Genomic DNA, 23,719 nt, shown 5'->3' on the forward strand with positions numbered 1-23,719 from the left:
ATTTCTGTTTGGTCACAGTGCCGTTCAGCACGTATTAATATCGTCCCATCCATTTTTTAAAATTGTGCTAAGATGAAAACATCATTTTTCCGAATTCAGTTAGCTAATCGTTTGTTTATAACTACTAATTCAATGGAATTGTCGTGGTACTTTCATTCGTATCCTAGCTTATTGTTATCCGAATGTCTATTTAGTAAAAGTTGGTCACTGTATATTTAAATTTTGTCGGAGTAAAAATAAACATTTTTTCTGAACTCTTGGATTTTCTATAGATCTTTTTATGAGTACTGTATGTACTGTATCAGTGTTAATTAAAGCAGTAAATTCATACTGAAAAATCGTTTATAGATTGAATCTAAATTAATGAAAAAAAGTCAGTTGAATTTTAATGCGATTATTTTGAATTGCGTTAATAAAAAATAACTTGATAACATCGATATTGTAATTTGTGTTATGACTTTATAAAAGAAGGCCGTTGCCGATTCGTTATGATTTTATGTCCGACTTTTTATCACGTGATTTATCCAACGATCGGAATACGACTTTTCCAATCTTAGCACGTGCCAAAACAATGACGTTCAACCAGTATGAGCAGTCTAGCGTCCTTATTGGTCCCTTGTCCGCCTAGCCCTTCCAATTGAGTCCAGAACACCGATTACAGCTACTGCTATACGAATCTATGCAAACCATTTATTTCAAACATACCCGGCTTATATACTAGACAGACAGACCGCATCATACCATAAAATAGAAAAAAACATTTGTACAAGACCAAGTCAAATGTGGCTGTGAACGTGGGATACAATAACAATAAACTGAGTATAATTTAGGAACAGTAATTCGTATAATAATAATTCATGGGTCAAAATGAAGCTTGTAATAAGAGGAATATAGATATACATAATCTAATTACTCAATAGTTAAACAGTAAGAATATATATAGAATAATCGTCCATTAATAGATCCTGGGAGTAACCTGTACTTATGCCTTCACTAGGTTATAACAATTTGCTTTGTGGTGTATATTTAACATAATAGAATAGGTGTTGATTTGTCATTATCATGAAGCCAGTTTCTGTATTCAGTAAATATTCTTGTTGTCGCTGTTGATGATGAGATTGAACATTTAATCATTTTTTGTGTTTCCAATATTGGCCTGTTGTTATTTTTTAAATCATATGTAAATTCATTTGTGAAGTTATACGTTGAATCATTGAGCTACAATAGCTAAAGATCCAAATGTAAAACGTTGAATCGAATAATATAACAGGGTTAAGATTTTAAATGTCGTCTTCTAGTACTTCTCAATGGTTTATTATTCCTTTTGTCTTCATAAACGTGTGTGACTTAATCCGTGTGAAAATTTATCCTTTGTTGTCGTTTAGCTTTCATCACCAACGAATACATCTATATAGTTACTTTAAAAACAATATTTGTTTTTCTTTTCATAAAAATTGTGAAAATATCTTCACTTTATTATGAAGCAACCATTTATTAAGCCCTGGGGGATTTCGTTCAAAGGTAGTTTTCAAGTTGCACCTTTTTCGTATTTAAGTATCTGTAATTGTATGCATACTTCAGGTACTCGTTTTACCATTTCTTGTTTCGTAATATGTAATGAGTATTAGTGTTGAATTTCTGGTATGGCAATGCTAATAGTAAAGTATAACATTTTAATACATACTGTGCGTGAAATTTCTTTCACAAATCGATCATCAAATAAAAACCGGGTTGCTTTTTGTTTCTTCGTATTCTCGTATTCCACCTTCATATGTTAAAAGAGCTTATCGAATGAAAGTAGGGATATCGTTTATGCTATTTATTAACGACGCTGACGATCATTAATTTTATTGTGTATTCAGTACTATGCGATATTCACTGATTACTGTAGATGCTTTCACCTCTGTTTAACACTTGTTGGATATTATACTTGAAACATTCACTATCTCAATAAGTGGAAATCGAATTTTGTTTTGCATTACACCTATTTCAACAATCTTTTAAAGTTTATCAAGACTCTTTCTCTTCTCCGTTAAAATCAGAAGTTGAGATGTTTTTGACGTGCTTTATCAAACTTCCAATAATTTTGTTGTGTCTATAGTTTCATTGTACACCTATGGTTTTTCCAACCGATCTGCCCAATGGTAATCCGTAAACTACCTTGTTCACTAATTTATTGGTTGAATGGATTTTCTACCATCTCTTTATTCATCGTTCCAGGCCTCTGTGGAAAATCTGGTCGATGGTAAAGATGTTGAATGGGGTAAAGTGTTAACCATTCAACATCAGTCTCATCTTCATACTGAAGATAAGGAAAATAATATAGAGGAACAACAACCTAATCTTCCCGATCCTGAACTTGATATGCATTGGCATTTAGCACGTTATTTACCTGAGACACGTGGTTTAAGAAGTAAATTTCAAAGTCTTCTAGCAGGATATCTTTTGGCTATTTACAATGCAGTTCGAAATGAACATCGACGTTTGATCGAATCTATTAAATGTTCTTTGGTAAGTCATTTTTCCCATGATTTTTATAATATTTCAGTTTGCAATCTCTTATAAAAAGGGTGTGAGATGTCAACTTTCCGAATTCTTATGAAGGACACCCATTTTTCTAATCAACGATTGTTTGCCTTGGCGCTCACTTGGTGTTTCGTTAGTTTCCCTTTAAGAGTCATGATAAACAGTTCTATACTTTTTTTTTAGAATGAACCACACGGATCTCTTGAATTCGATGTTGATGTGAATAAAGATCCTAACTGTGTACATGAAGCTGAAACAACACCATACAAGTCAGACGCTACTGTCTCTCCTGGAGTTAGGGAATATGAAGAACGTTTATTTAGAGATCAATTGGCCCCAGAGTTATACAATCTAATTATTCGCCTACAACGTAAAGCTGCTTGGATTGATCCAGAGTTAATGAGGAAAACTGACCCATCAATTGATAATAATAGGACCTGTCAATTAAATAATGGTTCAAACATATGTAGAAATAACGACCTTGTCAGTGCTTACCTTGCGGAAAAATCAGTCGGTTCACACATAGAGTTCGATGTTGCCAACAACAACAAAAATTCGAATCCGAACTTAGTTCTACCCCTTTTACCTGCACATCAGGCTATTTATACTCTGAATTTCACTCCGCTTCTTGATTTCATTAAATCATTGTGTGAGGTATGTTGCTCTCAATATATATATATATATATATATATATATATATATATATATATATATATAGTTATTCTTTAATAAGTTCAAGGTGTTGCTACATTGCTTTTAACTGGTCCCAGATATATAACTTCCTACATCATAACTATTGAAATTAGGGTAAATTTAAGTATCTTTCATCACTTGTTTTTCACCAAGTAGATTTTGATATCGGAGTATTAAAAAGCGTTTTCGTTTTATTTTCGAACTATCCAAATAACAAAGAACTGTGACCTCGTTTGTAATCGAAATAGAAAAGTTTAGTTATTCTAAAGAATCATTGATCGTTCTTCTAAAACGCGTCATTGATTCTATTGAACTCTGTTATCAGTTCTGTCTGTGATGTATCGGCGGTCAGGATTGAATCATTCGAGCCTTCAAAAGTGTATAGACTAAGTCTTAGTGTTAGGTCGGCTTACAATAAACTCTATCAGAGCCTCCAGAGAGGCTCATAAAGAGCCCAACCAATCAGCAATTAGTTAGAAGCTATGCTACTAAAATAACAAGGTCCTGATTGGCTGTTAACATACTGTTACTATGGGGTCTCAAGGTCTTTTAGTTACTATAAAACCCCTGTTTTTCTGTACATAATTGAACCTTATAGTAAAGCGTTTTCTCTGTTACTCGTGTCTTCTCTCTGGTCTTCAAGTCGCTGAGTAGTGCTAGCCTGGGGTTATCCGAATAGCTAGGATCCGAATAAAGCGTTCAACCTACGAAATATAACACTTAGAAATCAGTTCGTTCGTAAAACAGTTTTTATCAGACACTGATTATCTATTTTTGCATCTTCTTTTTTTACTAATATTTTTGGTTATCATGCAAGCTTTCCTTTTTTCGTAATGAAGAATTTGTTAAACCTCTCTACTTTGTTTGGACAAAAAGATAAAGTTTGATATTTTTAACTCATTTGACCACATATTATTAGATAATCTGTCCAATGTATCTATATATTCAAGTTGTCGATTCGATTCAGCTGGAAATTCTATGTGAATAGTAGTTTCAAACCATCGGTTATGTTAAAGTGGGCGATCTTTACAAGCAGCTGCAGGTTTGGTCTATCGTAATTAATAAACAATCTTCAAGAATGATGTATTTCCGACGGTCATCCTCAACACAAAATAGTCTTAAGAGAATGTAATAGTTTGATTTGTTGCTTTTCATATTAAGTGTTTTCACAGGCTACGTCCTAGAAGCCATACGCCACTGGTTTACGTTCGTTAACAAATTTTCTCAAGAATCAAAAACATCCTAGTCTTTGTATGTCATTATTACGTAGTTCTAGTTTTTTCGTTTTTCGTTTTAAGGAACTGTAAATTGCGAAGTCGAATTTCTTTGTTTGGCATTTATTTTTCTGTTTTCATAACTTTTCCCTAATTTTTAAAAGGTTTTGAGTTTAGAGCCATCCGCGAAGTTACACATTGAAAGCATTAGACATGATTTACTTCGTTTAATAAATGTTGGAGAATTTTCACCTGAGGCCATTTGGATTTCCCCCCATATGATAAGGGATTGTCCGTTGAACCAAGATCCAAATAAATATACTTTTGAAACAACTGCAATTCGTTCTCTACTAATTTATCTCCCAGAGGTTGCTTGCCCAACGTGTAATTTTACACGGGACATAGATGTTTGTCGTGATATACATGTCGTTTGGATAATGGCATCTATGGATTCAATGCATGCTGAAACTAGACAATCAGGTTGTTGGGCTTGGGTATGTCCACATTGTCGTACAGTTTATCCACGTGATAAGCTGGAAGAAGCTCTTGTTCAACAGCTTGAACAATTCTCACTTCAACATTGTTTACAGGTTTGTTAAATCCACTTCATGTCTCCTATTCAATATCTGCTATTGCACTTATATTCTATTAATTGTATCGCATATTTCGGGTATAATAAATTAACTCAGTTGCTGTGGTTTTCTAAACGTGTTGTTAATCTAGTGTTAGTTATACCTAAAAGTTCCAATCTTCTGAAAAGACAACTTTATAACCTTGGTGCACTGAATTGCTTAATTTTCAAATTCAGTTTGTATTGTACAAAGAAATCTCAGTCATATATACAAATACACAAGAGACCTCATAGTTTGATAGCTAAGAAGTTTCTATCCAATCGCTATTTCAACATACAGTAGGTCTCATTACACTTTCTGCTTTACCCGCTCTATGTTGCATTGAAGGTACCCACTTTTTTCACTATTCAGTCTCTTTTTGCATAAGTTTCATTATTCGCTCCAATGTCTTTTATTTTGAAGAACACTCATGATGTGCACTTTCATGGAGCATATTATTGAAATAGTTTGTTATCATTATGTTTTTCATCACTGAAGTAATTTTTCTTTGCTGTAAATCACTGGTTATTCGGATTTTTTATCATCCTATCGTGCTATATGCATAAATTGTCGTCTTGATCGTTAGATAATTATTACATCACTTTTAGTTTTGACATAAAGTGAAAATGTTTTTCGTTCACGGTCATGTTAATATTTATGTGACTTCACTTCTCGTCTAGTTTTCACTAATTGTGGCTTTCTGATTAGTTTTCACTTTCGTCGCCGTATCAGATCTATCAGGGCATCTAAACGTTTTAAGCAAGGTTTCGTCAATAAATCAATGAATAATTTGTTTTCTTGATATTGTACCACAAATTATTCCTTCACATTTTGTTTGCAGCCTAATGTGAATTGGGGTAATTTTTAGCTCCTTTAATGTTGATCAAAATTGTGTGCTATCATAACCATATTTTCTCCTTTTTAATATATTTTGATAATTATATTGAATAACCATGTGTACATAGTTTTGTTATCAAGTAATCTACTGGTACTTGGTATTTCAATGCAACTAGACTTGTAGTCCCTGATGGTTTTTCTATTGATGCCAGCTTCTGAAGAAAACGATTCCAAATTTGATCGTATGTTATTTGAAAATTTTCTACAATAACTGACTGATTAAATGCGCATGTCTGCATTAGATTTATTTTACTGCACTTATTTTCTTTGATAGGATCTCCAGTGTCCTAAATGTACTGTAGGTGGTGGGATACAGGAGTTGCTGATTGCAAATGGTGGGTCAGTTGCTCAATGTGCTGATTGTTCTACGAAGCTGACACTAACTGTTCCAACTGGGCATGCAGTTTATCGTCGTTTAGATGTTTATCGTCATATCGGTGTACATTTCGGTTTTGAATACTTAGAACAAATCGCTTATTGGCTTATCCAGGGCTTACAACAATAGACAGATTCTTAATGTTTTTCATATGAACCGATATATAATGCATTTTATAACACTATTTTTGCTAAAAGAATATTTTGTATTGGTTTCCACTTTTATATTGAGGATTACTTGAAAATTCAATATTTTGTCTATCTTTTTCAAATAAAATAAGTACCCTATTTTTCTTAGTGTTCTTGTCTTTCAACAAAGAAATTCTTTGTAAACACTGGAAAATTTTCTTTAATATTGTGTCTTTCACTGTGTATTTGTTGCTTAAGATAAATGTGCTTGCGTGATGCTTGAGGTTTTGATATGGAATGAATATTTGATTGTTGAAGAAGTATAAACATTTCGTTACATATTGAAAGTACATGGGATGCCATTAAAAACTAAATCGAACTTTTGAAAAGTCCACACATGATCTCACCAAGGATCGAACCGAAAACTATCAGGTTTCACAACGGTCGCCTAACCCTTAGGGTATTAATTTGATACCTATTATACCACGTTTTCTGTTTTAATCATATCAAGATATAACCTGATCTTCGGTTGCCACATATGATGACTGTCTCATTATGTTAACCATTGATTTCAAGTAACGACTTTAAATATGCTGCTAAACGCAACCTGAAGTTTGGTCTCAACATTCCTGTCCATTGTGTTGGATCCTCTAGATAAACATATATATATATATATATATATATATATATATATATGCTTCACCACCAATCATTACAGAACAATTCTCAGTGTTATGTATCGTTGATTCCATATAAAACTTATTTATAATTATATTTTTTGGATTTTTTATCTTTAAAACTATCATTGGTTTTCGTAGCTAACACACAATGCTTTTACAAATCACCAACCAGTAATCATTATTTGTTGGAGTATGTTGGTTAAAAAAAACTTAACCGTTAGAAGTTCTGTAATTTCGTTGTTCATAAGTTCACAACTCGCACATGTTCATGAGCAGAATGAACTAATCACTTTTTAGTTGGAAGGCATAAATCTATCATAAGGATTGTTCGAAGAGAAACTAGATTGGCCGCAAAACTGGCATTCACGGTTTACGTATGCTATCTTCAATAACTCATTGAATAAATCCCCTCCTGTCCAGCTTATTTACTAGAGCTGAAAGGAGCTCTTAAATAAAAGAAAAACAGACCATTAGGTGGTAGTTCTTTTTAACAGTATGAGATGTTTAATCTTGTTTGTTTTTCTGTTTATTTATTCTGGTTTTAGATTGTTGCGTGACATATATATGTACCATTCCTAGTGGTTCTACTCAAATTTACGATTGTTTTTTGGTAATAATGATTGAGGATGCTTCACCGTTTATGCAAACTCTGCTGGGTACTGGGTTAACGTGGTTTGTAACTGCAATAGGCTCTGTATTTTGTTTCATCATTTCTAATTCCTCATCGAGTCTAAAGGTGTGTTTTTATTTTATGTGGTTGTGTATTCTGATAAAAACAATTGTGGAAGAATCTAAAGATCTAGGAAATTTCATTTGCGAAGGTGCATAATTTTCTTTTCAGGAAACTTGATTAATTTTAACATCCTTAATACTACTTTTTTTAAAAGCATATTTTTGCAATTAGTTTTGAAATTTTGTTTACCTGGTGACTGTGTATCGATTTCTTTTTATCTCAAACGTTTTTACAACAAATTCCTAGATTTCGCAACTAAGGCTTTTGGTCACTATCCAGATTTTTACTGTTTTATTAGACTTTTTTGGAGAATCACAATTTTGTTTGTTTGGATAACCAATTTTTAGGATATCCATAATTCATCCACTCACTTCGGTCCCATATGTCTTATTATATGTAGATGATTTTGTTTTGCCCTATGTTCAAGCTGTATTATGATGCTTCAATACATGTGTAATCTAACCGGATTTTCTCCTACTACTGTTCCAAAGACTTGTGCTGTATGCTGTTCTCGTCCTTACTAAGTAAAAAATATTCGCGACTATACAACCCACTATGACCTGCACTGGCTAGCATAAGATTATATTGGGGAATTGTTAATTATATGACCAAACTAAGATATATGGTCAATCAATGAACTCATTGAATGATGGATCTACCCGTATTGGGAGATACAATCCTTCTGTTTTAGATCAGTGAGATGATGGTCATCTATGTTGGAAGCTTCCGGTAACTGATTGGAATTATTTACAGTGGAGTGGATATTCATCTTTAAGTTTCTATTTACTTCTTTTCGAAGCCATATACCTTGTATTTTAAATATAGACTACTACTGTCGTTGTCGTTTAAACTTCAATTTTCATCTTGTTAAGTTCCTCTCTCTAGTGTCTTGAATTGCTACAATATATGTCTTTGCATATATATATATATATATATATATATATATATATATATAAATAAAGACAGATAGATGTTATCAATCGGTCAGTCACAACGTAGAACTTCGTACATACGTACATCAATTCGAGTTGCCATACCACATTAGCACAGAGATAAAGTTGTCGATTCAAATCCCATAGTGGTAGAAGTAGTAACAGTATAAGCATTATGTGAAAGATTAGGGTTTGAAGATGTTATTGAAGGAGTATAATCCAGTGAAATAAATGTGGAAAGAGAAAAAGGATACGGACATGAGGAATTCAGAAGATTAGAATTTGGTAGAACACAAAGGGTGGATGCACCTTCGCCATTGCAAACGATTTTGAGCCATGTCATTCAAGGTCTGTAACCATCGGTTGCTATCATCTCGCGACTCCCAACCAGGTAGTCTACACCTACCAACATGGCCCAGTCCACTTGTCAGTGGCTTCATGAATTTATGCCACGTTTTGGTCTGTCCGCCCCTAGCTTTCTTCCAACCTACTCCTACACCATAAAACATTGCGCGTTGGGGCAGTCGGTGGTTGGGCATACGTAACACGTGTCCCATCCACCTCAACTGATGAAGTTTCACTACTTCATCAATCGATTCGCCATCCTTACCTAGTACCCGTTTCCTAACATCTGCATTACTTACCCGGTGGTCCCAGGATATACGAGCAATGCTTTGAAGACACCGATGATCGAACACTAGTAGCCTATGAATATCCTCTACTCTTATCGGCCATGTTTGACAGCCATAAAGTAGGACAGAACGAACTGCTACACAGTAAACCCGTCCTTTTGTTGATAGACGGATATCTCGCCTATGCCTTAAATGACGCAAGTTGGCGAAAGCTAGACGAGCCTTCTGTATGCGTGCTGAGATTTCGTCACATACCAGACCACAAGGGCTGATGAGACTCCCAAGATAAGTGAAGCAGTCAACACGCTCAACTACTTCACTCCCTATCATTAGTTCAGGTGTCGATGCAACACAATCCTGTGGTAACATTTTGCATTTCGAGGGAGATAATCGCATCCCAAACATGCCTGCATAGTTGCTTAGAGTGGTCAGAAGACTCAGCATTTTGTCAGCGTCTTTATCAAATAAAATTATGTCGTCGGCGTATTCTAAGTCAACAAGTGAGTCTCCCGGTAAAAGTTCAACTCCAGGAGATTGAGATGAGATAAATATTATATAAAACTGACTATAATTTGAGTAAAAATAGAGACAAAATTTCTTCTACTTTTGATAGTATAATTAAAATTTATCATAACTGATTTCGCTGTTTGCCGTCTCTATTCTTTCTTACCTTTAATTTGTTGTGTTTAGAATCAGATTCTTGATGGCAGTTTGGGTTTTTCCTCTGGAGTAAGTCTTACTATTTTTCACGTTATCATCCCTAATCTGTTAAATTTTAACAATGTGGAAGAAGTCATACTTTTGTATCACCTTAAACTGTTCAACTATAGTAATGTTCGTACAATAAGAAAGGAGTTTCTTAAAGTTAAATCTAGTTGGCACGCATGAATTTGATCAGAATTACGGTGTATCCCGTTGCTGGAACAAATAACCACTTGGTAAACCAAATCATTTCCAAATTCTTCTCTCCTTGGTTGTATATACGTTATTTCATACGATTGTCAAATTCTAAAATGCACCACCCCTCTATTCCAAAGAATCAAAGTTCCAATATCTTGATGCTATCCGGAAACAAATCGGTTGAAGTTTTTTTGTTCAGTTTCTTTCCCTTTTCATCTCATCGTTATGGATTTTACACATAGTGATAGATATCCAATTAATTTTGTTATGGAATCCTAGAAAAGATGCTAAAGGTTGGTCAGACTGCTTTAATGCTTATTCGTTCCGACTTTCCAGCTGCATGCATTAGCTTTTTTATCTGTGCATAAGTATTCAATTTTACAAGTCGTGTTTAATAAAATTATCGGGGTTGTTTTTGAAATCTTTTAATCAATTCTCCACAGATGTATTGTAGAACATTGCCCTGGTCAAGACAATTAAGCTTTACTACCTTAAGGTTGACTGTATAGTTGCATGTATTGTTTTAATTTTGCATCAATAGATTATGTTAGCTGCATCATTCTGGTCCCTGTTAGAACCAGCATTGGAGATGGCTAAAATTGACTTAGGTCTAGGTGCATATTGTGTCTTCCCTGTAATATGTGGATTGTTCATCGGTGCAGCATTTGTTGGATTAGTGGATACTTTTTTACCTGCCCAGGTAAATTTTTATTTTATTCCCTTATTAATACTTTTCAGCAATTTAACATGATGTATTATGAAAAGGTGTGTTAACGCTTAGTAATACATACGTTGTTGAATAGGCCTTCAGAGTAGCAAATATTACATCCACTAGTCTACATCAACGCCTAGTTTGAGTATAAGGAGTTGAGTATTGGAGTGTGTCAACCGCTTTCATTATCTTCGAAGCCTCGTCAATTTTATTGGCCTGGTATCTGATGAAACCTCGTCATAAATTAAAATAGCCTACATCTATGTTGCTAAATTGCACCACCTATCATGTATGAGAAAGTATCCATTTGTCAACCAGTGAGTGAATATACCCCTCCATAATTTTCTCTGTATTGCTTTACTCGTCCGAAACATAATATATGAAAATAGAAAATACGTAATTTGTAAGTATTTGAATTTAGGTTTCGTTGAAGCAGTGCTCGTACATAATGAAACCATTGAGTGAATAATCCCGAGATTAGGCATATAATACTAAATTAATTCGGAAAGTTCAATTATCAGGTTAGGATATGTTTGCTGTTACTTAACCACCATTTAATGTCGTCTGACATAGAAGTAGGTTTGCATAAAACTAGTGAGCTAAAGAAGACATGAAATCAGTTAATTAGTTGAAATGAGGTTTGGTAACTTCAGCCCGATGTGCACTTATGCCTGGTATTTTTTTGGTAATAACTGATCAATGAGAATCCGCTGCTAACTTTGTAAAAGAAGAATAGACTTCCAAGCAGAACTAAATAAACCTATGATTTGTCGCTAGCCTATTGCATATGCATTTCGATTACATTGGTAAATGTAGCTTTTTAGACAATAAGAGCTTGATCTCTCTTTCCGATCTCAGTTCTAAGAGCTGTTGATTTCCGTAAAGTTGTTAAGCGAAGACTAATATTCAGAACTAATATCGGCATAAAATATACTTGTTTGGGACAATTTGTACCAAATTTTAAGTATTTACAACCCACATATTGATTATCTGTGTCACTTAAAGCAATATGTTTATTCACTCAGTGTACAATCGAAAAGTCATCCTGAAAATCAGAAATGGTCAAAGGCATTCTACAAGTTTTTGGTTTTATCGTGTTTATTTATGGAGTATAATAATCATAAGTAGCGGTATTAAAATCTCTCATTCTGACTATAATATTTCTGGTGATTTTTAGTGGTTTGAAACAGTGCCAGTGGCACTTAATGATTCTTCTTATTATTCAGTGTCTAATCCAAGCTCTGGCATTGTGTCTGGTAAGTTATAATAATTTCTATCCAAATCTTGTATAAATATCTGCCTCGTGTTTTTTTCTGCTCATAAAAGTCATAGAGAAGCAGTTCTGTTGAGAAGTCTATTTTCGGATGACATGTTGATGTCAGTCAAAATTTCTGGTTTTATTTGTTCATTCTCACGATTTTCAACTTACCATTTATTATATCTGATGAAGTTGAAACAGATTATAGTGTAATTTAGTATTTAAAGCGTCAACTGGGAAGAAAAAAAAAGAAAATTCAATTAACAACTCACATCTACGTGAATTCAGGTGTTGTCGAAATTACATACCCGGAATTTAGTATCCAATATCTTGAGTCACTCATATAATACCAGCATCTGGGAATTCGACCGTTGGCTTCAAAACACCATAAACGCATTTTCCGATTAATTTATTTTGAATATCAGTTACTTTGTTTCTAAATTAAACAACTTTTCATACTCCACTATATACCTTACAGTCATAAATATTTCAGAATATAGATAAACTTCTGTTATATAGCAAACTAGGTATTGTGACTGGAGTCGGTAATTATACTATTCGGGATTACGTTTTTCAAACTTAGTGGTTTAACGCTTGGCATCTGCTTCTATCTTGTTATATTAAATTATTTCTACTACAGTGATATTTATTATTTCTCCGGAACTTATATACCTTTATTACTACTACCAGTACTCTTTCACGTATTACATACAAATAAGTGAGTGTAATGTACGGTGTTACTAAATGTTTGGAAGGTTTTCTTGTTCACGTCTGGTATTTCTTTTTCGTCCACTAATGCAGGTTTCATAAGGTGACTCACATTCATAATTACTTTTATCTTTTTGAATATATTTGCTAGTTGAACTCCAATAGTTTACTCATATTACGAACCCACTTAAGTTGGACATCAGTTGAAAACTAGGTAGCACTGGGCCGCTGTTTCGTCTTAGTTTGAGACTCCTCATCAACACTGATCCAAGACCTAGATAGAACACAAAACAAACAGAATTTCAATAAACATCCTGGTATTTCCTACTTATACTTATAAATGCTTTAATATTTCCCATGATGGTTTTTGATTTGATAAAAGTTTTATTATTAGAGAGTAATGCTCATATTCCACTGTTTGTTAAGTTTATTTGTATATTGTGGTAAATCGTTCCCTTCTGAAACTGTAAAAAGTATAACATAATATCTGATAATTTTTGAATTGTTATCTTCCTATCAGCATAAATATTTATAATGTATGTACACTTTTAAATCTGTCGGTTTCGCATTCCTAGTGGAAACTGTCAAACATTTAGACCATCTGCGACTTGACCACATATCCATTCGTCAATATTTTAATTTTCATATGGTTACTCAGCTGCAGGCTAGTATCACGACTTAATTCTCTGTTCTCGATAAACTCAATCAAACTTTGATTTTAATTAGATATAATGGCTAAAAGTTAAATGTGACTGGAAATTAATCATATTCGTTATAAAATAATAACTACTCATTTTTTAACAGCGCGACCGTTAATTTAGTTCTCAAACAATCATGGGATAAAAATGAGTATAGCGTTGTGAAAGCTGATTAAGATCACGAGGCGATAAATGTTCGACCACCATTGAAAACCTGGAAGCACTGGACGACTGTTTCGTCCTAGTATGGGACTCCTCAGCAGATCACTCAGGACTAGAAATCAAAGCCTAAACTTTCCACCGAATGATTTTCATTTTTTTCATGTCTTCAATTGATAATGTGGTCAACGGGTATTCCCTTCAGGGAAATAACACAAATTCCACCAAAACGGCTTGCAATATTAGTTACAAAAAGTACCATAAACCAATTGTTTAGTAAATAAACATAAATATATATAAACTAGCCCAAAAATATTTTCCCGAGTTTCACATTTTCGTTTTTTCACGTCACTCTAATACTCGTGAATCGATACTCTATAATAATGTACATAGGCTTAAAGAAACAGATGATTTTTACCAAACACCTACTTATTCTCACCAAGAATTACTAGTCGGAAATCCTGTTCAAGAAGGACAACAATCTCAGTTTCGTGCGAATTGACGTGGACGTTGGAGATCGTATTCACATTACATATATCCTCACATTAAGCTTTTTTATAGGGAATATTATATACTAGAATCTCAGTTGTCCACTTAGAGATCAAGTATCATGTTTTGTTAGTATCCTAGTTAGTTTATACCATTTTCGTAAACTAAAATTTTATTTATTTTTTCGTTGTTATCATGCTTCTTATTTATTTATTCAGTAATACGCAACATCAAACCTGGCACATATGTCGAACGGTTCATGTCATCACACCCCATAAATGCAGTGATTTCAAATTATCAAAACAAATCCCGGAACTGTAAAGTTATTGTAAGAGTAGGTTAAAATAAAGCTTGGCACATTTGGATAAAACTCAGTATCAGTCCTTAAAGTCATTGATTTTTGGAACGAACCATGTAGGTATGTGCACACTATATGATTGGGGTAAACGCGATTATCGTAACCAATCTTTAGAGACTGAATGACAAGGTTCAGGGTTGTTCACAATGGCGTAGGTGCATTCACTTTTGTTTTTCCTTAGATATTGAGCCCTGGAATCTTCTAACACCATTTTGTGTGTCTGATCTTTCTTATTATCACTGATACTGCTACTGGTTTATAGTTTTGTCTCTGTGCTAGAACAAGAGTGAGATGTAATACGGTTTTCCGAAAATACGAATTTGATACACGCAGGTAGGTACTAGATCATTTGATCACTGCGCTCGATACAAGATACACAATCTCGGATGACACGATTGAGAATCAGATTAAACTGATAGAAATCTACTAACACAATTACAAGGACTCCACTCACTGTTTTAAATCCAGGGAAATCAATAGTAGGACGAATTCAGAGTATCATACAATATTTTGATACTTCCTAGAGGTGGATGTCTATCTTTGCTCGGCGGCCAGTCACTTCTTAACTTCCCTGGCCGCATAACATTATTGTTGATAATAAAAAAATAGACGTATAACATGTGATCCGTTAAAAAATTAGGATTTATGGAATCTAAATAATTTTCCTAAAGAAATTTAACTACTTACGCTATAGGGCAAGATAGAATGGGTACACCTACGAAAATAACTTCGAGCCTAGTCATCCAGTCTCTAGAGAGTGATTACGATAATTGCGCTTACGGCAATCATATAATTTGCACATAACACATGGTTCATCCCAACAACCAATGACTTTAAGGACTGATCCCGCGTTTTGTTCGACTGTGCTCAGCTTTCTTCCAAACCATTAAGTATCCATCGCCGCTCTTCAAAGTAGGTAGTGGTTTAACATACGTGATACATGTGCGAACCATCTCAGTTGATAAATATTCAGTATATATATATATATATATATATATATATATAGCCAGAAAGTTGCTGTGATTGTGGGAGATTGTAATCAATAAACTGGACATAGCTTAAGAACAGTAAATCGTATAATAATAGTCTATAGGTCAAAATAAAGCTTTTAATAAAAGAAATATAGATATACACAATCTAGTTACTGAACAGTTATACAATAAGTATGTATATGTGATATTAATCCATTAATAGTTCTCAGAAGTTACCTATTATCTAATCTTCACTGGGATATGACATTTTGGACTTTGAAGTGCAGCGTACTTTACCAAACTGACATAAGTATACTTCTACACTCACTCTTTGTGGCGAGTCGTTAGAATTATTCGAAAAATTATTTTACCTGGATAGTTGTAAAATTACTGATGGTGCTGTTATTATTAAAGTCGATCTACATATAATGAAGGCCCACGTGAACATTAACAATCTTGGCCGTCTCTGAGCAATGCGTTGTCATTCTGTTTGTAAAATGTAGGGTTTACATCTCTTCGCTAAAGCATATTTGCTTCGTGTTTGTGTAATCTGATGCCTTTAGGTTTAAGATGTTCTGTGACTCACTGCAACTGACTATCATTATTTCTAAAAGGTGGCTTACGTCTGATGGCGACACCATGTCAGTAACCCTCAGGACCGAAAGCGTATGTTCGGGATTCAGTAATGAAAAGTCAACTGACGTCATGTTTTTGAAATACTGCTGTCGTAAGCTTGAGAAATGGTCACGAATACCATCACAAAGGCATCACATTTCGATTGCTGACTCTGACTGAGTGAAAAAGAAATTAGTTAATCATTTAATGGCGCGCCATCGTGATATGAAAGATAGTCATATTGGACGGAAATCTGTTGATTTATCACGAATTTCCGGTTGATGGTCTTAAAGATTGTACTAGTTAGTAGCTCGAGGCGTCATTAAATATAGCTCAGAATAGAAGTCAGTGGTAATTTTGATCTAGTTTCTACTACATTCTTCATTAAAGCAGAATTAACACTATTGACTGAAATAAACCTTATTTCCGATGTATTTTTTAAGTGGACTGTATATCTCATGAAGTAGTACTCTTGTTCATTTCCTTACTTATTACAGAGTCCTTTCTTTTTCTACTTCTTCATAATATGATCGTTTGATCTGTGTATCTCTTTGTGGTGTCCTGCTGTGTTATAACTTACATATGCTCTTTATAGCTCTGGCGACGTACAGGCTATTACTAAAATTGTTTTATTTTTATCGGTATAACCTGTAGATATGTCTGTAAAACAACGTAAATATCCGATAAATAATTGTATGGAATCCAACATCAGGCATCGTTCTGAAAACACTGTACAAGCATACCCATCTTCTTCATCGATAGAGGTTGATAAAGAAAAAAATCAGTTTCCGAAAATGGTGATAACTCGTCGCTTATGGTTGTTAATCATAGCGATTACAGTACATAATATACCTGAAGGTTTTGCTGTTGGTATTGCATTTGGTGGACTTGGACAATATTCAAGAGCTACTTTTTCTCAAGCATGGTGAGTGATCGTCACGTATTTTTAAATACCTTTGTGATGAAATGAAATAACGTTTAGATTTCTAACGAATACTGGTACTCTGTTTGCAAATCACAGCTCAAGAACTGAACTCCGTTTTGTCTTGTTGTACCATTGGATTGTGTGTAGAATATTAGTATATTTAACTGCCATTACCTCGAAGGTCTCGGTCATTTTTCAGGGAACTAAACCCCGGTTTTTTTTATCAAATAACTATAACTTGTACTACTTATGCTCACTCAGTAGTAACGAAAAGGTGAAAGGATATTTCTAACTAACAAAAGCGAGTACATCTTTGACATTATATGCTTTCTGTCAATTTTGTTTCCATATATTGCTGCAAAGTATAGTAAATGTAAAACCTATTTGTGATCCTCTTGAATGAACATTTAATTGCAATTAACCTATCTAGTAAAGAGATCATTCGAAAGTTGTGATAATTCTTCTAGAGATTTTTCTCCCATTTACCGTTATTAATTCATTTGGTTTTTGTATTTGTTCCAAATGCAAATCAACATTTCGCGCATAGCAAGTAAATAATGTTTTATTTGATTTAGATTGGTGCTTTCTAGGTTAATGATCAGACAATTGCTTTAAGATCATATTACTAACCATCATTTGCTAAATTTTTTATATGATCAGTACGTAAACTGTTCGGCAACCAGTATTTCCATTTCCGTTTTTTTCTACATTAGTAATCTGGCGATCGGTATTGCTATTCAAAACTTTCCTGAAGGTTTGGCTGTCAGTCTACCATTATATTCAGCTGGATATGGATTTTTCATTAGTTTCTGGTAAAGTCACATTTGTATTATTTTATTTATCTAGTTTGTGCGTTTTGAAGATTTTCATTCATCTTTAAAATTCGTAATCATTCGCCATTTCTAGGCTTCCGAAAATGTTTAGTTAATTTCAAGAGCATTAACAGCATGTATATATATATATATATATATATATATATATCACAATGACTAGAAAAATTGTATTTCTGACATTTCGTGACTTAATGTAAGCCACTTCTTCAGAGTAAACAAACAACTGAATAATCAGTATGGAGATTTGTGGAGATTGTAGTATTTTAACAGTTGGATTCACGAATCGATCTGAGCTAAACCACCACTGAAAACCTGGAAGTACTGGACGTCCATTTCGTCCCAGTATTGGACTTCTCAGTAGTACACATTCACGATCCCGCACGCGGAACTCGGACCCAGGACCTTCGGTTTTTTAACTTCTAGACCACTTAGTCGGCATCCAACGGTGTTGATGTTTAACTTTAATCGATCCATGATCTTGCACAACCATTCATCCATTGTCTGAGGTGGATAACTGTCTCACACTCGACGCGGATTGAACTCCATTGGTCATGGCTTCTCACTAGAACCGAATTAAATAAACAGAAGTTTTCATAGTACAAGGGAAATAATGTAGAATATTTTTAGTACAATCAAAGTCATAATAGGTCTGAATATGTCAATGTCAAGTTATTCTTGATCAAGGTGAACTTGTATGACTCGTCACTGTATTAATTTGTGCGTCAGAATGTGGATATGAAAAATGCATGCATTTGTACTATGAAGTTGGGGTTGAAATTTTGGTGTGTGTATGTCTGTTTAGATTGCGTGGAGAATAAGTACGGTGAAATGTGGTTGTTCAGATTAACAGTCCGGGTTGGATGAATATCCAGGCCTACTTTCTTCCTGAGGTCAGAGGGATGTAGCATTATGTAAAACGCTTCGGCTACGTTCCTCTCTTTTTAAAGTTGGAAAAACCTTCCCGAATTATTTCGATATTTTATATATCAATTTGGTGATTGTTGAGAATAGCACGTATTGCTACTACTGATTTAACCTGTAAATTTTCCTATTTTACAGGATTATTTGGAGGTCTTTTTGTGTCATTTAAGTGTCCCTTACACTAGTCGAGATCTCACGGCTAGTTTTTCGAGCCAGTCATTTATTTCCTTGCTATTCATATCGTTATCACCCTGCTTGAAAATCTACGCTACTATACAGATACTTTAACGGGTTACCGGTTGTATTTCTTTAAACCAAACAAATGTATCAAATTACAGTCGCATTCATTCACGTCCTCATATAAAAAGACTATAATTGACCACTAATCACAAAGTAATTAATTACGACTTAGATTGTTAGAATACATCACTGTCGAACTGCCAACTTAAGTCTGAAACATGAAACTTACCTAAACATTCTTGTGCAATTGCATGACTTTTGTACTGTTAAAGATTCTGTCATAAAAGTTATTATTTGAAATATTGCAAGGAAATTACAATTTTTATTCTTTCAGACAGAAATCACATATTCAGATTTCTCCCTACATATATATCTTCTGGTGGATACATGAAAATATAATATAATACGGAGGATCCAATTAGGGCAGTTGGAAAATCTTATTTCTAAAACAATGGTGCCCTAATGAGCCCCATGGTCGTAGGGCAACCAATGGTTGATGAACCTGTTCTTGGTCACTGGTTATTATAGGACCTCATCTCCCAACGTTACCCCACTGTCTTGTAGATTAAACCTCCGAGTCGAAGTCTCGGACAGTAGCCCCTTAAGAAAATCATCTGGTCGGGTCTGAGGACCCGGGAGTATTCCAGTCTATACATGAATTCAATGATTTGTGTGGTGCATACATATTCTAGTGCCTCTTTGTACCATTTTTTTCTTGTGTTTAAATAAATAAAACAATATAATACTGTATCTCCCGTATACTTAACAACGAATATAGTGTAACAACTTGCCTAAGTATAAGAAAGACCAAAGATATATAAATCAGTCAGCTATTTTTACATGATAGCTGTAAAGGGGTAACCGTACAAGGACATAATTTTGGTTTATTTTCTGTTTTTAATAGATTTTCAAATTCCGTCACTATTCTCCTTGTATTGAGTCGTTTCAGTCTGTCAGGAGAATCGTCGGTACAGTTGTATCGCTTTTGTTCAGTCGTAAAATTAATCTAGAACATTTGTCCTTGAACATTCATACTAGCTATTCACTATATTAAAAATTTTCATCGTATTTCAGCTATGTGTAAATATAATCAATTATTTCTTTTCCGTTTCTTATAAGCTACATAATTACTTACTGAAATATTGACAATTTTACGTACACATTGTTATTTAGAGAACACTAGTCAGGTGTACTTATAGGTGATCCAAATATCCACTAGTGTAGAATCTTTTTCGAATTGTTGTTAAACTCTGTTCTACATAAAATACAGACATATTATTTTAAGGATTTGACTCCCGTATGAAATGTAACTTTAGTTATTTCCTTCAGAGTTCTGAGCCTATTACTAAATCAACGCATAGATATCACTTGTTATCGTGAATATTTATGATATTGTAAATCAGAATCCTACTTTTGAGTCTACTTGGATGTATCTTGCTCCATTTTTTTCATTAGATTTAGCATATTTATCAATTCGTATTGATCAAGTTCAATAAAAAATATTAAATGTTAGAAAATAATCAGAACATTCACTTATGCTTACTAGTCATGATTAGCTTCACTTTTGTCCTTTCTAAGAGAGTTTCAGTTTTCCAGACTACTTCTAAAAGTATGTGAACTTACTCATTCCCGTTATCCAGTAGCCGTGTACACCTTAATGCAAAAAAACTGAAGCTTAAGCCGTTTTCAATTTCTCTTTCTTATTCCAATTTTAGCTTTTATCTACATCTTTTCCAAACTTAACAATTGTCCTTATTTCCCATGAGTACTAACGTTGTTAAATCTTTTCAAGACTTTTATTTATAACTTCTTAAATAGGTATGGACAATTGTCTGGTCTTGTAGAACCATTTGCCGGGCTTATCGGTTGTCTGGCCGTACATTTCTTCCGAAGGCTGCAGCCTTATGCGTTAGGTTTTGCTGCAGGAGCTATGTTATTCGTTGTAGTTGATGACATTATCCCTGAATCTCAGTCCAGGTAATTCGTCGTTCGTTTTATGACTCTTTACTTCTCTTTGAGCAAATCTATTCAGTTAAATATGTACAAGATAGATATTATATATTTCGAGTTAGGAATTATTAAACAGTTATTCGGTATCAGAAGGGGTTTCATGGATATTATAGTAATTTCAATAGTTAAGATCGTGAATCAATTGAAGCTAGACCACCGTGGAAAACCTGGAAGCACTGGATGGCCGTTTCTTCCTATTGTGGGACTCCTCAGCAGTGCGCATTCGGTAAGCCGAAATTCATTAGAAAAGTCGAGGGTTTATTGATCTTATTGACTTAAAAGGCGTTAAAAGCGTATAAAGTTGTTTGAACAAGGGAAGTAAGGTTTACTAACTGAAAGGCAAAGTATTTTTAACACGCATTAAAAACTTAATTGTGTATAAAGATGATTCATTACACAGAAGTATTTGTTTTGAAATTTAAAGAACCTTGAAAAGGTACAGAGTTAGTTAGTGACGCGTCATTGTGATATGAAAGATAGTCATATTGGACGGAAATCTGTTGATTTATCACGAATTTCCGGTTGATGGTCTTAAAGATTGTACTAGTTAGTAGCTCGAGGCGTCATTAAATATAGCTCAGAATAGAAGTCAGTGGTAATTTTGATCTAGTTTCTACTACATTCTTCATTAAAGCAGAATTAACACTATTGACTGAAATAAACCTTATTTCCGATGTATTTTTTAAGTGGACTGTATATCTCATGAAGTAGTACTCTTGTTCATTTCCTTACTTATTACGGAGTCCTTTCTTTTTCTACTTCTTCATAATATGATCGTTTGATCTGTGTATCTCTTTGTGGTGTCCTGCTGTATTATAATTCATGTATCCTACAAATAAGATAAGAATATTGTCATCTGGGTTAGCTATATTTCGTCTGTTATTCCATTAATTTAGGAATACTTGAGTTGATCAGAATTACTCTTTATTAACCAGTTGTTAAACAATGAGTGACCGTGTGTTGCATGCTACGTATATCGACAGATTTAAGTAGTATATAACACCGATCAAAAGTTCATGGCCTGTCGAAAGAAGATTTGAACTGAAGAAAACAGAAAGGAATTGAGAAGTAAAAGAATCATGAAGAATGTTAGGGACAGTTGACGGAAAATTTGCAAATGAAGTATTTAATGTATGGTTTTTCATTTTATCAAAGAATTATGTTATTTTGCGTTAGATAATACATAGGTTATCCTCACCAAGTATTTGTTCACCATAACTGTATGGGAGCGTTTTATATAACTATAAAGTCTTTTTAAATCTGAGTCATATGAACTTAAACGTGTCTTCATACATACTATTGATACCCCATCTGTAACTCATGTTAGATATTCATATAATCGTTTTATAATATTTTATAGATATCTTTTTCCATTGGTTTACAGAAAGTTCTGTGATATTTTTTGCCTAACTTCTGTAACATATTAGTATTATCATTGCTTTCTTGTCTTCTTTTGTTCTGTTTTCTCGTTTATTTGTCGGTCGCTCTCATTTTAAATTTAGGAAGAGATGTAAAGTAGTCTTTTCAGCAAAATTTTATATGCTCTAATCTGTTACCATTATATTCATTTCTTTATCCAGTAACTCTTACAACTTTTTTTAGAGTTGGTGAAGGAACAACCTATCACTTGCATAACGATTACATATCTATCCTAATTCTATGTTTCTGTATTCTTTTCAGAGGTCATGGCCGACTATCAACTGTCATGGCCCTTATTGGTTTCGCTATTATGATGTGCTTAGAAGTGTTTACAGAGACCTAGTGAGGAAAGTAGTTGGGTTTCTTATTGATAGAGATCGAATTTTCACTTGTGCAATTGGTTGACGTACTGCTTCTTACGTAATACAATTATCTCATTGTGATATTATAAAAACACAACTTAAAAATAAATAAGCCCTTTTTCACATGCACATATCAGTTTTTTGGAAATTACTTATGTACACCTTAAAGTATTCCTATGATTACTGTTAATGGGTGCTAGTACCTGTAGTCTTTTGTCCTCATCTCGATTCTTATAATCCTAATTTTTGACGTAAAGAACAAATATGTAGAAAAAGCAGATCAGATAGTTTTCTTATCTTCTTATGAATTTCTATTTTGTTTTATTCTGTTACTGATGTTCTTTTTATACTTTAATAAAACTATACTTAATATTGTTTCAAATCTGTCAGGTATATCTCGTATTTTTTTTATATTCATGGAGAATAAATAGTTTTAATTTTTGATCACTGTTTTCTATCATTTTTATTTGGTCGATAACTGTTAATATAAACAAATTAAGTGAATATTGTTACTCAGCATTTGTAAATTTAGTGAACTGATGGATTGTCTATATAATTTAATTAGTCTAAAAATACCTAATCCCGTGTGCTTACAGGCGATACAGAATTTGAGCTAAATTTGATGCCTAAATTGGTGACTTAAATCTCTATTTGTTTCTCAATAAAAAACACGTTTGTTGGAGGATTGAGAGAATCATGTATCGAATATTGTTACCATA

The 23,719-nt window shown here is 33.7% G+C and overlaps 1 protein-coding gene across 1 annotated transcript; it reads left to right on the forward strand.

The window, feature by feature from the left end:
* Positions 1–2,184: 2,184 nt before the first annotated feature.
* On the forward strand, positions 2,185–22,981 carry Smp_210950 (putative dna polymerase epsilon, catalytic subunit; the record flags this gene model as incomplete). Its single annotated transcript, XM_018788618.1, has 12 exons — positions 2,185–2,511; positions 2,710–3,180; positions 4,598–5,023; positions 6,216–6,390; positions 7,671–7,861; positions 10,113–10,151; positions 10,864–11,022; positions 12,212–12,290; positions 16,945–17,215; positions 17,929–18,027; positions 21,028–21,186; positions 22,900–22,981. 12 exons carry the CDS (start codon positions 2,185–2,187, stop codon positions 22,979–22,981), a joined length of 2,478 nt encoding a protein of 825 aa, XP_018654143.1.
* Positions 22,982–23,719: the final 738 nt, after the last annotated feature.

The sequence above is a fragment of the Schistosoma mansoni genome, chromosome W, assembly GCF_000237925.1.
Source record: "Schistosoma mansoni strain Puerto Rico chromosome W, complete genome".
Lineage (NCBI taxonomy): Eukaryota > Metazoa > Platyhelminthes > Trematoda > Strigeidida > Schistosomatidae > Schistosoma > Schistosoma mansoni.